The sequence below is a fragment of the Convolutriloba macropyga genome, chromosome 1 (genome assembly GCF_964194025.1).
Source record: "Convolutriloba macropyga chromosome 1, txConMacr16.3, whole genome shotgun sequence".
Taxonomy (NCBI): Eukaryota; Metazoa; Xenacoelomorpha; order Acoela; family Convolutidae; genus Convolutriloba; species Convolutriloba macropyga.
This window is the reverse complement of record NC_134468.1, coordinates 35776776-35792802: the sequence shown is the minus strand read 5'-3', so window position 1 is coordinate 35792802 and position 16027 is coordinate 35776776. Positions and strand designations below refer to the sequence as shown.

The following is a 16027-nucleotide window of genomic DNA, read 5'->3' as shown; positions in this document are numbered from 1 at the left end:
GTCGTTTCCATTGGCTTTGAACTTTTGCGCAATTGTATATTGGATGATTGCATGTCTCAATTGCTTCCTATGGAGATATATATGAAAATTTTAATGATTTCAGCTGATATCTAATGACATTAATATCTGTGCAATTAATTTTTTTAAAAAATAGAAAAGCATTCTTGAACTTCGCACCTCCTTGCTCGCTTATTTCAACCTGTTTACCAGTCGGGTTAAGGAAAGGTACCATAACTTTTCTAATAAAGTATAGGTTACATTGTTTTGTTTAGGTTTAATCTGATGCAAGTTTGATTGTATGATTTTTTTATTATAGACATCGAATTTTGTTCAAAAATAATGTTTGTTGTTTGATTTTTATATTTTCCTTTCTAGTAGTCTTATTATCAACAACTTTTATCGGACCTCTTGCGTGGCATTATGGTATTCCATTGGTTTATTTAACGACATATATGTTATTTAAGTTTTTCTATCTCTCCATTATTTGGTAGCCGTTTTAAGTCAAGAATGTGGATGAGCGGGGTCGGAACATTATGTGCGTACGCACATTACCGATCATCCTTGTTTCTATTAAGGATTCAAAAATTTACGTCTTTCTCGCGGTAGCGCAGATCAAACGTTTTGAGGAAAATTAACGTTTAACAGAGTTTTTTTTACCCTAGGATTTCTAATATATATGAACTCCCTATTTATAGTTCCAATTTATGCCTTTTTTTGCCATTTCACCCTCAAAAATGGCGAATAATTTTTTTAAAAAAAGTTCCCCTTTCCACTCCACTTAATAATTTTCCACGCAGGACACTTTAACCCAAAATTGTAGGAAAAAACTTGTTTGCGGGGCGTTGCTAAAACAACAACTCATATTGACAATTAGCCACAAGAAAGCAGCAGTGACCTTTAACGCCCAACTTCTCAAAACACGAGCAAGCCAATGAATTAATGCGTCAACTACTGAAAGCAATAATGTATGTGGTCGTGATCATATCAAGTGAAGCCCAAACTCCAATTCTCCAGGAGACAAAATTGCGCAACTGGTGGTCGCAGTTTGTTCACGATACAATTGAAGATGTGAACTCTCAGAGATGGGTGTCTCTATTTGCAAATGAGTTGAAGTACTGTCTAAAATTGATTAAAAATCCCTACCTGGATGCAACCAGATGCAGCGATAAAACTATTAAAGACATGCTCTACGTTTTGGTACCCAACGAGGAACAGGTAATCTTAGCTATTGCGTTGTTCGAAGAAAAAAAAATGATTAAATAAAAGTTTTTAGCCCAAGCCAGAAATTTATCCGGCAAGATCATAGCTTAGGTCAATTTTGGGGACACAATCCTTATGATTTATTTTGCCAGCTAAATTTTTGGCTTGAACTGAAATTGATTTATTGAAAACTTAATGCCATAAAATTTGATTTCGTTATTATCTCGGCACCATGGTTTAGATCGCATCATTTATTTGCCATCCCCTCAAATGAACAATATAATTTAAAGAAAAGTAACGTGCTATAGAAACTTAAAACTGGAATTTGGGGGGGGGGGGGGTTGAACCACACAGGGGATAATTGTTCAACTAATGGGTCTCGCTAAACACGAATCATAGAAACTTCAATTGAATCTGAAGCATCAACCGCCCTCCCCAGTTTGGTAATCATGCACCTGCGGCATCGACCGAAAAACATTTAGATGTGAACTCTTTCAGCCCCCCTCGTTTTTAAGCCCCAAATAAAAAATAAAAAAAAATTATAAGATGTTATATGACACATTACTGTGTAAAAATGAGCACGTGTGCGGGGGGGGGGGGGTTGCAAGTTACATGCTACATGCCCAATAAGATGGGGTGGCGAAACAGAAATCTTGATATTTTTGTTTAATTGACTCTTACCATATACTGTGGAGATCAGTTAGTCATGTGACAAAAATTATTTAATTAATGTTACTTTCTAGGGCTAATGCACACTCAAAACGGAGTCAGGAGAGGCCAAAAAAGGGGTTTAAAAAAGAAAAAAATTAATACTATTTAACACAACGTTACCGTATTGTAGTTACTTACATCCTAGATCAAGCTCTTCCCCATAATAGCTCGGGGGTGTTTCGGTGTAATTAATTTAAGGCGTACCAATTGAATTTTTTTGGGATTAATGGTGATTTTTGTATGATCCTTAGTATGGCTTCAGAGAAATGATATATAAATCATATCTGATTCAGTATAGTTACTAAGAGCCATGGATGACCAAGTATGACTACAAATAACTTTTTATGATCAGCAGCCAGGGCCACCAGCTTAGTTGTCAAATACCTACATTTAGCGTTCACTTTAAGATCAAAACAACCCACTAGCCCCTATTTTTAGAGACACACGTAAGTACATCAACTTACGTAAGTGTATCAGCTTACACACGTAAATATACGTAAGTATATCAACTGAAGATTTTCGTTGTCCTCTAAAGGTGAGTCACGGTCAATTGATAAAGTTGCGAATTAGAAGAAATATTTGTGGTTCCAGATATGCATGTTATCTTGTCCGGACAAAACAGTCCCAGACAAAACAGTCCCAGACAGAACAGTCCCATAAATGCAGACAAAATAGTCCCAGTCAAAATAGTCCCGAATAAATATCGAAACAAATGTAAGCATAGTCTCAAAACAATTAACAAACACAATCTATGAGTTAAGTTTCTGAATGCATTATTAGTGGATTGCATAAATATTGTTAGTGGATTGCATGCCAAATAGATATATGAAAAAACAAAAATAAAAAAACTAGTCTTAAAATAAAAAAAAATGTGATCAAATTTTCTTTCTGTAAAATTTGATCACAATTTATTTCAACCATAAAAACATACTTTTATCAATTAAATACGCAATTATTGAGTTTGTCATAGTGTTCACTTAAATTTTTTGGGTCCATTCGCTGAAATGCAAACAAATTCCATAATTTTGAAAGAGTCTGGTTTTCTGAAGTTGGTTAATAAATAAAAAGCTTGATGGGTAAAATTTAGCATGCGAAAATTTTGAGGGACAAACCAGCAATTTTGATATTAAGTAATAGTCTTCGATTTGTTTTTTGAAGTAGATAGGGGAATCATTTTAGGTCGATTATCACTTTCAACGCTGGAAAACTGTTCTTAAATGCTCAAGTTTGTCAATCTTCGATGAATGCTTTCATCCTTGCCAGAACTCCACCAATCACTGTACCTTAGACTACACATCAAGCACAGGTGAATGCTTTGTTATCCAATCAAACCCATTCAGTCTACAAATAAACAAAGGAAGAGAACAAGGATATGACATGGCTCTGAGTTTCCCTGACTTCAAGTGCAGTTGTGCAGATGGAATGTTCTGGAACTTTGCGAAGAAGCGCTGCGAGAGAACTTCTCTTTGCAAAATGGATCATCCGTGTTTTATCCCAAACACCTTACAATGCAAAGAGTTAGTAAATACTCTTCTCAAAATCTTTTCAGCGCCGTGAATCGATAGCTAGTCTATTATTGATCTCATAGCAGGTTTCATTTTAATAGGTCGTCTCCATTGATGATTCTGGCGAACAATTGACTTCTAGCTTTTCATTGACTTCTACCACTTTAAAACTATATTTGTGTGCATATGTCATCATTTCTGCCTCGTTTTCTGTTATTGTTTAGGACCATAGGAAGATTACTTTTTTAATCATAAGTAACATAAGTGACCTAAAACATCAGCCCTTCTTTCACTCCCCAATATTCGTCCCACCCCCTGTACATCATTCCAACGATAACCGAGCGCTCCCCGTGAGCTTTTCCGCCTTCTCGTGTGAGCCTTTGTTGCAATTATATTAGTCCTGCGTGATTTTGTAATGCAATATTTCGGTTGATCGACTTTTTGCTTGACGTTTTTAACTGTTCGTCCCCACGAAAGAAAGAAACAGGTAAAACCTGGAGGTAGTTCTTTAAGAGCCTTCACCTTACTAGTTTCCAAATATTCGATTCACCGAAACTGTTTTGAGTAGACATAAACTCACGATGCGAAGGGAGCTTGTTAAGTTTGACTTCATCTTCAATCATATCTCTCGCCACTCATCCAGCCTTCTCACACGCCCGTCCTCCCTCTCGCACAGCTCCCCCAGCCTACAGCCCACCCCCTCCTCCACTTGGCTTGAGACTCCCGAACCATTCCGGATCAAGAGCTATCGAGATTTATCAAGAAATCTATTAGATCTCAATGCGAATCTCAGAATCTTAATTTTTTCGTAAAATAGTAGGTGAGACCGGCTGAAAACAAATGGATCTGGCCACGCAGCAAACAAAAAAAAATTTATAGACATTGCCGATATCCCTTGGCAATTGTTTTTGTTTTCTCTCAATTAACAGGTTTTCTGGGTAATTTAACCTATTAAACCTATTAAACCTCCTTTCCTAACCTCATATCATGAAAGGTTAATTAAATTATTTACCACGTCAGGATCATGCGTGTCTTCTGAAGATGTATCAATTGTCGGTTCATTGGGAAGCTGTCATCAATGTGAACAACAAAAACAACATAAGCAATGATAAACTAATTGCTTTACTCTCAAAATCTGCTGTTTCCAATTTTAGAAAATTAAATGAAGAAGCAGAGCAGCCTTTTGAATGTATTTGCAAAGAGCAATTCGAGGGACCACTATGTGAGAACCCTCGCAACATCTGTGACGTATCTACACTATGTGAACCACACGGTCTATGTGAGCTCCTAGTCAACTCCACCGCCCACTGGCCCACCACTTTCCAATGCAGGTGTCTAGACGGGTACTCGCCAGATCCAGACCTAGATGCTCCAAATTGTGACAAAGAGCCAGATGAAAAGAATAAGGCGGCTTTTTGGTGGATTTTAGTTCCAGCTCTAATAATCGTCATTCTTCTGTCTTGGTGTACCATCTGCGCTGTACTTTACAAACGACGAGTCAAAAAAAGAGATCGAGAAGGAAAAGCAAAGCTCCCAAAATTAGGAGAAAAAGAAGCAATAATAAGTAAATATATTCAATCATCGTTCTTTTTTCCTTGCTGCCCTGACAAAAAATTACTATTAAACTCTTCAGAACAGAATATAAACAAAAACCAACTGAAATGGAATTAATAAATCGAGAACAAAAACACTGGAGAAGAAATCCGAATCACTGATGCATAAAACAATCAATTATCTTCTCTAATCAGAAGTTCCTATCGAAGTTAATATTTACGAATCTATAATGAATTAAACAAACCGATGTTTGTTTCAGATCACTCTAAAATGAAGAAAGCATCTGAACAGAAATCGCAATATCGAAATAAAAAATCCAATGACATACCGAGAGAATCCAAGTCTGTCACTGTTGAAACGCCAATCAGTGCACAGTTAGTGCAGCCTAAAGAAACACTTGAAGAAATGGTTAATGGTCCGATTAATGATGAAACAAGCGAAGAGAAAGGTATAACAGGTAAGCTGGGGTCACTGCTTTGGTTGATGAATCAGAGGTCGCTTCTGTCTGGGACCCCGACCTGGAAGTAGTTGCTTTTTTTGGGAAAACTCACCGCAAAGCGCCCTTGTTTTTCACAAATTGGATAATTCAAATGTTCACATTTTTTAATTGCTCTCAAACAAAGTTTGTAGCAATCATATTAGTCCTGTCGGTCTTTTTTATGCGATTTTTCGCTTGACCGATTTTTCGTCTGACGCTTTTGACTTTTCGTCCTCAAATAAGGGATAAACAGGTAGCGCCCAGCGGGCAATAAGCGCTCTTAGACCTTTTCAGCTCTTTTTCAGCTCAAACTGTTTTGGTGACCCAGACTTATACTTATGGTGTGAAGGGTGGTTCTTAGAGGTTGAAGACACCCCCACTGTTGACCCCCCCTATTGCCCCCACCCCTACAGCGCTAATGCCCCCCACCCCAATGATGCCCACCAATTAACCCCCGGTTAACCCCCCCCCCCCCCTCCCTTCCGTGGCTAGCTACTGACGAGCAACCGCTTGCTAAAAACGCAAATTTTACTATTTTGCAATTTTTTTCAAACTTTTTGAAAATTTTTGGCATTATTTGATATTTTATCAGCCCTAGGTGTCAAAAACCTCCTCTAGGGTTTGATAATAGGTCATTGCATTGTTTCTAGTTGTAATGAAATGGTTTCAACATTTTAACATCAAGAACTTTAGCAATTTTTTTTCACAAAACGTGCAATTTTTTTCAATTTTTTTTACATTTTTTTCCTTATTCAGGTCTTTGCAAACCCAGGGGCCAGAAAACATGCTAAGGGGTTCAATAATAAGTTACTGACAATTTTTTAATGGCCATGGAATAGTTATTCAAGTTTTAAATGTCACAAATTTTAGCAATTTTTTGATAAAACTTGCATTTTTTCAAGTTTTTTCGAAAATTTTTGTAGTTTATTAGATATTTTCAGCCTCAAGAGCCAAGGGACCTCCTCTAAGGTTTGAAACTAGGTTACTGAATAGTTTCTAGATTAAATAGAATGTCTTGCATGACTATAACATCACGAATTTTAGCATATTTTCGATATTTTTTGCCATTTTTTTCCAATATTTTGACATTTATCGTCATTATTCAGATTTTTGGAGCTTCAAGGGTCAGAAAAACTGCGTTAGGGTTTGATGATAAGTTGCAGAAAATTTTTTGTTTGTCATGGTTCAATTTTCAGCTTTTCAATTTTACAAGTTTTAGTAATTTTTTTTGAAAACTTGTTTTTTGAAAAAAATTTTTTGATGTTTTTTGAATATTGTCAATTTTTAGGTTTCTCTAGCCTCAAGGGCCATGGAACGTCCTCTACGGTATGATAATGAATTATCTCATAGTTTATAGATGTAATGGAATGTTCTTCAATGTTTTAATATCACTAATTTCAGCAATTTTCTGAAACGCTTGCAATTTTTTCATGTTTTTGATTTTTTCCGGCAACAGAGGCACCGCGGTCTCCTCCAAGGCTTGATTATAAGCTGCTGCAAAGTTTCCTGAGTTAATAGGCTGATGATAAACTTTTTTTATGACTTCAGTTTTTATATAAAACTTTTGGATAAAATTTAAACTTTCCAAATTTTTGGAAAATTTTTGTTCCGAGTGTATGGATCTTTATAAGCCTGTGAAACTATTTCAGGCTTAAAACACGGATACCGGATGGTCCCTTAAGACAATGAATTGGTGCTTAAGATATTATTGTCTTGATTTTAGTAAGATTTTGTTAAAGTTTGAAAATTTTTCCAAAATTTTTCAAAATTTTTTGTCCTTTTCTGAGTTTAACGACCACTACTGGCCAACAAACTTTTTGAAGTCCCGCAGATGGGTTACTTGACAGAACTTTCGAGACAAAAAATGATTTTGTCTTTTTTTATTGCGAAATTGAAGAGTTTCTTTTTGATTTTGCCTTTTTCATTTTTTTTCTATATAATATATTTATTAACAAGTTTAAAAAACTAGAAGTTGCAGTGTCAAATCCAATCATGGAAGATATTCCTGTCTTTCTCTCTCTCTCTCTCTCTCTCTCTCTCTTTCGGTTAGGTTTTCTTTCCTTCTCTTTCACGTTCACGTTTTATCTCTCTCTCTCTCTCTCACACACACACACTCTCTCTCTCTCTCTCTCTCTCTCTCTCTCTCTCTCTGTTGATGCCGCACTTCAGCTGCTGTTATGTAGCTTAATGTCATCATCTCTGATCCTCATTATCAATGATTTATAGTTGAAATTTTTTGTGTCATAAAAGATCTTATAGGCACTTTTTAGGAAACCATTGTATATTGCTCTCAAAAGCAAATTGTAGCAAATATATTAATCCTGTTTGTCTTTTATGCAATTTTTCACTTGGCCGATTTTCGTCTGACCCATTTGACTTTAGTCTTCAGAAACGGGATAAAGAGGTAGTTCCCTGAGGTCACTAAACCGCGGCTAGCTGTTGACGAAGCCAACCGCTCGCCGTTTGTTTGAGAGCAACTCGCCCGACGTTAGTCGGTTATGTTTTCGTTTTGCAAAGATTACATTTTGGTATGAAATTGCAATAGTTAATAGAAAATAATTAGACCTTGCTTGACTATGAGAGAAACAACAATTGAATTTTAATGTTTGCTCAGTTTTGTTGCAGATGCCTGCTTCGCAAAAAAATTGACGAGAAAGCTCGTAAAATTTTCTCAACTGATTTTTAATGGATTCAAAAGGTCATACAAGCTGATAATAATGCATATTTGTGTTTAGTTCACCAACCGGCAGCTAAAGGTTCATATTACAAAGACACTGCGTCCTTTTAAAAAACATCCTGGATTTCCTTGCTTGAGTCGTTTTTGTATTTGTTTGTTGCACTCTTCTTCAGACCCATTAACTTGTAGTGTCTCTGGCTCTCGGGTGAGGGGTAAAGGAATCTATAAAATAATTTCAACTGATATTTCAAGGTTTGAAATATTTTTTCATAACATGTTTTCAAAAGGAGTCAGCGATTTTTAGGGTCTTGTCCAGTTTTGAAGTTCCCTTTGGTATCTTATTACCTGATCTTAATAATGACAGTTCTCATTGTACGTAAATGAAGCAAAATTTTATGGTTTTATATAATAGTTGGCGTTTTTCATGATTAATCAATATTGTTATGCTAACATTTGTTTTAAATAAAATTTAGAGAAATCAGCTAGTTTTCAGTGTATTTGTTGTACTTTTTCTTTTCAGATTGCTCAATTTGATTGATCATCAAGAACAGCTGCTTATAAACACATAATAATGGAGTTCATCGATTTATTTCAAAGCAAAATTTTCTGTAAAAGAGTTTTAACAGTTTTTCGAAATTTTGCACCAGTTTTTTTTTTCGTTCTTTTTGTTGTTTGAAACTGTTCTCATTAGAGATAAGGGCCATCGGCTACAAATGAAGAACAAAGACTCTACTTAATGCTTTAAAATCATTACTTTATGGTCCGTTTTAAACTTTTTCTTTTCAAAACTTTTCATTGCATTTTTGGTCTTGGCTGAAATCTTTACATTTCTTGTTGTCTTGAAGCTTCATCTCTAAAAAATTGACTTTTGTTGCCCTCTGTTGCAGCTTAACTGTCTCCATATTATCGTCTTCAGTTTTAGCTGTCTTTTTTTCGACATAGGCACCAGTTGTTTTTGAAAGGCATTTTTTGAGTTATTGAATCTTGCCTTCATTTTGAGTTCTTTTGCCCCTTTTCCGCATAACAGAAATGCTAATGGTTAATTTATGACTGTCAAAGTTGTTTTTAACACTGTTATTAAGGATTTTACTATGTAGTTCTGTGTTTTTCTTGCTGGGACGTCACTCATATACGATAAAATACTTATACTAAGAAATTTTTGTTTTTGCCGATTTTAGGGTTGTCTGTTAACAATTTTCACCAAATTTTGATATTGTTTGCCCATTCTAAGAAGATGTAGTGTCGGTGTTTCTTTTAGTGTTATTTTTTTATGATTTGTTCAGAAAACTGTGTTGGGAAAATTAATTTTTTTTTAAATTTTAATTGCTTAAAGATATTTTTTTGTTTTTTCGATATTTTTGAGCATGTAGGATCAACATTTCGTTAATTGGCCCAGCTTTTTTATTCAGCAAAGAAAAAAGTTTTGCTTTATCTTATTTCACTCCTTGGTCACCATTTTGTGAGAATTCGTTTTTACATCTCTAAACTAATATGACTTTTCTTTCATCTGTCTGAAAGCAGAGCGCTTGAAACCGAAATGGGACATAGAGCCGAAATGTAAGCTCCTTGAACTTTGCTCTAATATCAGTTATCGTTTCAATTGTCGTTGATATTGATTCTGTCCCACTCATTCCGTATCCACTCATTGAGATCCAAAGTAAGTTTAACTGCAAAGACATCAAAAAAGTGTGCTTTTTCAAATGTTTTTTTTTCAACAAAAAATTTTTTTTCTTCATTTTTTTCTGTTTTTTCAACACCTATGGGGGCACTGCTTTTTTACGACTTGAAGAGAAGTATTGTGAAGAGGAGCGTATTTTATTGAACTATTTTTGAACAAGAAGACGAAGACATAGATCAGATTTTAGAACAAAAAAACAGAGATGAAAGATTTTTTCTTACTATTGCAACATTTGAGCTTTTGTGCCAGAATTCAGCCATTTCTAATTTTGCTTTTTATTAACATAATTTCCAAAAAAGTAATAGAACGCTGGCAAAACTGTGACTCCTTTTGACGATTTATCGAAGATTTCTTAAGATTATTAATCAATTTTTTTATAAATTTGTGCTGCAAGTTTTAGATGTCGTAAAAGAATTAATATTTACCGATTAGACTGCCGATGCTAACGACAACTAAGTGACAAAAGTGATTGATTTGAAGGAGTTAATTTTCTGTTGTTTCTGATTTCTTATGGCACTTTGTTCTGATTCGTGCCTAAGTTTTTTGACAGAGACTTTATCAAAACTCAATAATTATCTTTCAATATGTTTAAAAAAAAATTTAAAATGAGTTTTGCTTGGAAAGTTGATTTGGTTGGTTTAAAAAGTTTTAGGTTCTCAGTAAAGTTTTTCTTTTCATTAAATTTTTAATGATAATTCAATACAATAGTTTGATTCCCTAATTTGTTGTCGAATACCCCTCGTTCGTTTTCATGGAATTTGGGTTTTTTTTAGTTTTGCCTTTACTTGCTTTATCCTCTGTTATCAGTTACATTGTTGGTGGTTACAATAGGCTGTATGAAGAGATAACATAAAATTGCAGCTTTAAATAACTCTGAGATGATTGGTATTCATACAACGACTTTTCTCTTGAGTTTCATCCCTCTCTGCTTTTTTGTGATTTTTTTCTTCATTTCAACCTTCATATATAACCTGTTGAAATTGAAATGAGTGTTTTTAGCAAATTTTTTTGACAATTTAATGTTTTTACAGATCTGGTTTCATTGTTTCCAAACGAAATTAACACATTTTTAGATTTAAACCGTGTTAAATGTCAATTTTGTTTCCATGCCAAAGTTCCGTAATGAGACGACTCGTAGATTTTCTAGTAGAAAAAATACTCCTTTAAGGCTCCCTCAAAACAAACACTTGTTTGAGACTGTCATCTATATTACTCGAAAACATTTAGAAATGAATCCTCGCTCGCTTTCTTTTGTAATGCTTTCTCTTATTCAAAATCTGTGAAAAACGTAGCATACAATTCCTTATTACAAGCGGTTTTGGTGCCAAAAAATGCTTGAGATAGTTACATGACCTTGATACATTAACAACACTATTCTCTACATAAAATAGAAAATAGCTTCAAAAGTTTACCTCATTTAGTTGTTTTTCAGGTTCCTTGTAGATTTTGAATGCCGTTGTCCATATTAGACTGACAATCGATTTGTAGTACTTCAAAAAAGAAACAAACCAAGTAAAGAAACCAATATTTCTATGTTATTTGAATGAAAATCATTTTTAATTTGTGCTGCAAGTTTTAGATGTCGTAAAAGAATTAACTTTTACCGAAGAGACTGTTAATGTTGACGAAACCTATGTAACAAAACTATTTGATTTGAAAAAGTTAATTTCTGTTGCTTCTATTTTCTTGTGGCAATTTTTTTCTGATCCGTGCCTAATTTCTTAACTAAAACCGTATCATAACTCAATGACTATCTTTCAATATAATTTATATCGAAAATTTAAATAACTTTTGCGTTTTTATGAGTAAATGCAGTTTTGTTGATGTTTTATCTGTCCTTTAGCGGGGCTAAATTTTTACTGCACAAATATATTTCATGCGCTCTGGTTCGCATCCCTTTTTTATTCCGTGAACATTTGAAATAAGCTTTTTTACTTTTGAGTATTGAATTGCGTGCTTTGTGGTTTACGATGTGTGTGTTTGCTCTGCTGGTGCGCATCAGTTCTATGAATCATGGTTTTCTGCTTCGGCTGCCCCAGTAATCGATGTAAGTAAACTCGAAAACAAAAAGAAAAAGAATCACATCGCAGTTTTTTTGAATAAACGAGGCAATAAGAGACAAAATTCTAAAATTAATCGAATTATTTTTAGATTTCTAAAAGTTTTGGGAAATCTTGTGGTCAGTTTTGGTTCAGATGTGCAAATTGCTGAACCGAAATCACATTAGATTGGCGATGATCAACCAGATGTATTAAATAGAGAAACAAAATAGTAGTCAATAATTTATAAATTGTTTGCACTATTTGGAAAGTGGATTTTGCTTATTTTAAAAAGTTTTATGTTCTCATTAAGATTTTTAATGATAATATTGAATAACAATTGTTTGAATCCCTAATTTTGTGGTTTAATACCACCTGTTTGTTTTCATGGAGTTTGATTTGTATTTTGAGTTTTGCTTTCATTTGTTTGAGCCTCTGTTGTGAGTTGCATTGTTGGTGGTTCCAATAGGCTGTATGAATAGATAACAACAAGTTGCGGCTTAAAATAACTGTGTTTTAACAACTCTGAGATGATTGGTATTCAAAAAACGACTAATCTTATGAGTTTTATCCCTCTCCGCTTTTTGTGATTTTTCTCTTCTTTTCAATTTTCATATATAACCTGTTGAAAATCGAGTGTTTTTAGCAGTATTTTTTGCGAACTTACGGTTTTTACAGATCTGGTTTCAATGTTTCGTCCGAACGAAATTAACAATTTTTGAGATTTAACCCGTGTTAAATGTTAATTTTGTTCCCGTGCCGTATTTCCTTAATGACACGTCTCGTGGATTTTCTTGTTAAAAAAGCTACTCTGTTTGAGCGTCTTGTAAACAAACGGTTTTTTGAGTTTGCCATCTCTTTTACTCGAAGTTCTTTAGAAAGAAAAGTTTTGCTGGCCTTCTTTTGTAATGCTTTTTCTTTCTCAGTATCTGTGAAAAACGTAGCATGCAATTCCCTATTACCAGCGGCTTTGGTGCCTCAAAATTGATTGGGATAGTTACATGACCTTGAGACATTGAGAACACAAGTATCTACATAAAAGAGAAAATAGCTTCATAAGTTTACCCTTTTCAGTCTTCTGTCGGATTCTTTTCAGAGTTTGATTGCCCTTGTTCAGATTAGACTGACAATTGATTTTTAGTACTCCAAAAAACAAAGAAACCAAGCAAAGGTACCGGTATTTCCAGATTGTTTGAATGAAAATCATTTCTATTTGAAATTAATTTCTCCGCTTCTTTAAATCACAAGGGCTGTTGTTAAAAGCTGTAAAATTAATTTTCTGTGTTTTTTAACATAATTTTTTATCCACGATTTTTGAAAATGGAAAACAGTTAGCTTTCTTTTGCGAATGACATTTTTTTAACAATCTTTGCTCGATCAAAAAAATGTCCCAGTGTCTGCAAAAGAGCTAAATTTTGTTTTTTTTTTCTGTAAAGCATTCACAAGAAATGGGCAAGTATGGAGTAATGGCAGCTCTCCTATCAAAGAGAAAGAAAAATTTACACCGCCCAGTTCGTTTCAGCGGTTTCAAACCTGTTTTTGAAATCCTGTGTCGGAAGTTATGTTTTTGCAGTTAACTTTTCCGAAATGAATTATCCGCTATACTGTAGATCACCGTTGCATTATTCGATACTCTTTTTGTCCCAATAATTATACATTTAGCTTTGCTGATCATCAATTTGTTTAGATTAGTATGCCAAAGTATTCAAATTATAACAATCAAAGTTTTTGAGTTTTGTTAAAAACTTCAAAACAAAAAATAAATTAGAAAATCTGCCCCAGCAATTTCAGCCCTGTTGCTTTTCTATTAATCAGGCTTGTGCTCATTAAAACTGTAATTCGAGGACATTTCATGAAGTTCCCAATTTCAATAATGATTAATGAGCTACAAATTTAGTCCCTCAATTTATTTCAATGACACCAATGTTAAAACTATAATATGCTTTGTCAAAGTTAGAGAAAAAACTAACTATGTGCTTTGCACAAAATTTCTTTTACTTCAGAAGCTTTTCCTCACTAAGAAAGGTCGAGAATATCGTATTTAACTCTCTAATACATCAATAATACGATCTACAGAAAAAGACACGATAATGAGTAAATTATCGTTTAAAGCGTTGTACTTCAATACGCACTCTATATATATATATATATATATATATATATATATATATTAAATAAGACAAACAAAACAGTTTAAATTGTGAAAAACTAACTGATGTTGATAGTTTCAAAGCTATTTATACTGTTGTATATCTCCATTCTAAATTGTAGATTCGATAGAGATAATTATGTCGTCCGATTCTCTGAATACACTGAATCCGGAGTTCGGGATACCTCATACGTTGCCTCAGTCTCTCATTTGGGATGGTTATTGCAAAATTCATTGAAAATGGCGTACTAAATTGGTTATCTCGTATTCCTTTTGAGCTCAATTTGTGGTAAAAATAGGTTCAATTGCGTAATTCAAGAACAAGTGGCAATGACGATTTGCTGAAATTGAGATAGTTTGAGTTTGAGTTTCACTTCATATATGATAATTAAGTAATAACAAAATTGGCAAACCATAAATATTTGATAAAGTGAACAAATGAATTTGGTTTCGAATTAAATTTCGCTTGTCATGCTATTCGAGCTTTGCTGCTTTTTGAAATTGATTTGAGCTGTTTAGTGGTTAAGCACAGCCGATATATTGGTGGCCCCGTTATCCATCTTGAAAACATCACCTACTGTTTCCACAGGAGCGAGCTTTTTTACTTGTCTCTTGAAAACCGTTCCCATACTCGTCCAAAGTGAGGTGCTGTGGTTGGGTTAAGCTTCCATCTGATTCGTCGTTTAATTAAAAATTCATCGATCCTTTTTTTTCTATACAGCAACGTACTCTGCAATCTCTTATTCAGCTCCCAGGAAAATTGTACCGCAGTCGCTGATGATATTATTGTGTTTCCCCCCTACGTGCAATAAACTGCATAGTTGCATTGGGACAACTATCAGTTTCCAACTTGGGTACCACTTCTATATGCTCGCTCTCATAGTTGAAAATGTGAATAGATAATGTCGTGATTTTTGCTTTTTTGTCCAATATTTACTCTGAAAGGGCTAATGTAGTCAAACCCAAACTTTTTAGAGGCAGTTTAAGCATTGAAGCGCTCTTCGGGTCGATAGGCTATTACTTGTGCTATCGTTTGCTTTGCCTTTTTTGCAAGAATAACACTTGTTCCTGATTGATTTCAATGTGTCCTATGCCTAGCATGCACGTCTTCAACTGCACATAATTTTTTGTAAGCTCTGTGCCTTTTTGTTGGTTTTTCTTGCGCTTGTTTCGCGAGATTATTACAACCGAATGATCTTTTCAACGTATCAATAATGGATGCTCTGCATTGAAGCCTAATTATTTTTTGCTTATTCTGCGTTTAAGTCCATCGTAATCCAGGGAAGATAAAAAATGTAAAATTTTTGTTTGCGCTTTTCAGCCTTGAAAGATTTTATCTCTTCATTGGATTTTTCTCGCTGTAGTAACTTGAAGTTAATTGCTTTTGCGATTTCGTTTTCTTCAACGCTGAATACAATTGTTGCTGTTTTGTCTTTGCTCAATGCTCTCTGTACGTATGCCACTGTATTCAAAAGTTTATGCAAGAGTAACTGAACGGCTTCCACTGAACAATGGCTATCTTTTCTTTACCCTCTATCATTAAAAATGTTGAGGGTGTAATCTTTTCATCTGAGGCAAAAGATAGAATCACTTGCTCCGGCCACTCATCTTCTCGCTGCTTCAACCAGACCAGCCCAGTGAGCCACTCGGTTCTGTTGAATTGCTGTTGTTTGTTCAATTGCCAATGTCCGCTGGTTGTTGATACCACTAATAAGTTTTCACAGTGAAACATCAGCTGTATCTAGTATCTCAGCTACTGGATTGGCCACAGTCTGAGCAAAACCTGCCACTATTTATCTTCTTATCGTGTTCGCTGACTATATGTTTTTTCAACCTCTGTGCCATGACTGCCGCTTGAAATTTTCATCGTTGTATTGAGAAATGTCTCATTGGGGCAACCTGGCGTTTTCCAATCGCAAACGCTTAGTCAGCTGAGTTTTTTTTGTTTTGTGACTCCAGATAGGCCACTGCACATATGGTGTCTTCAGATGCGTCTTTAAACAAATGAGGTTACGTTTTCTCCCTAGCTGTATTGA

At 34.6% G+C, this 16027-nt stretch overlaps 1 protein-coding gene across 1 annotated transcript in view; it reads left to right on the top strand.

The window, feature by feature from the left end:
- Positions 1-963: 963 nt before the first annotated feature.
- The window catches only part of LOC142339598 (uncharacterized), a 58815-nt gene continuing 43751 nt past the window's right edge, over positions 964-16027 (top strand). Inside the window, exons 1-4 of the mRNA XM_075389793.1 lie at positions 964-1215; positions 3091-3428; positions 4571-4980; positions 5230-5427. Of these exons, the coding sequence (XP_075245908.1) occupies positions 964-1215; positions 3091-3428; positions 4571-4980; positions 5230-5427 (1198 nt within the window). The remainder of the gene's footprint in view (positions 1216-3090; positions 3429-4570; positions 4981-5229; positions 5428-16027) is intronic.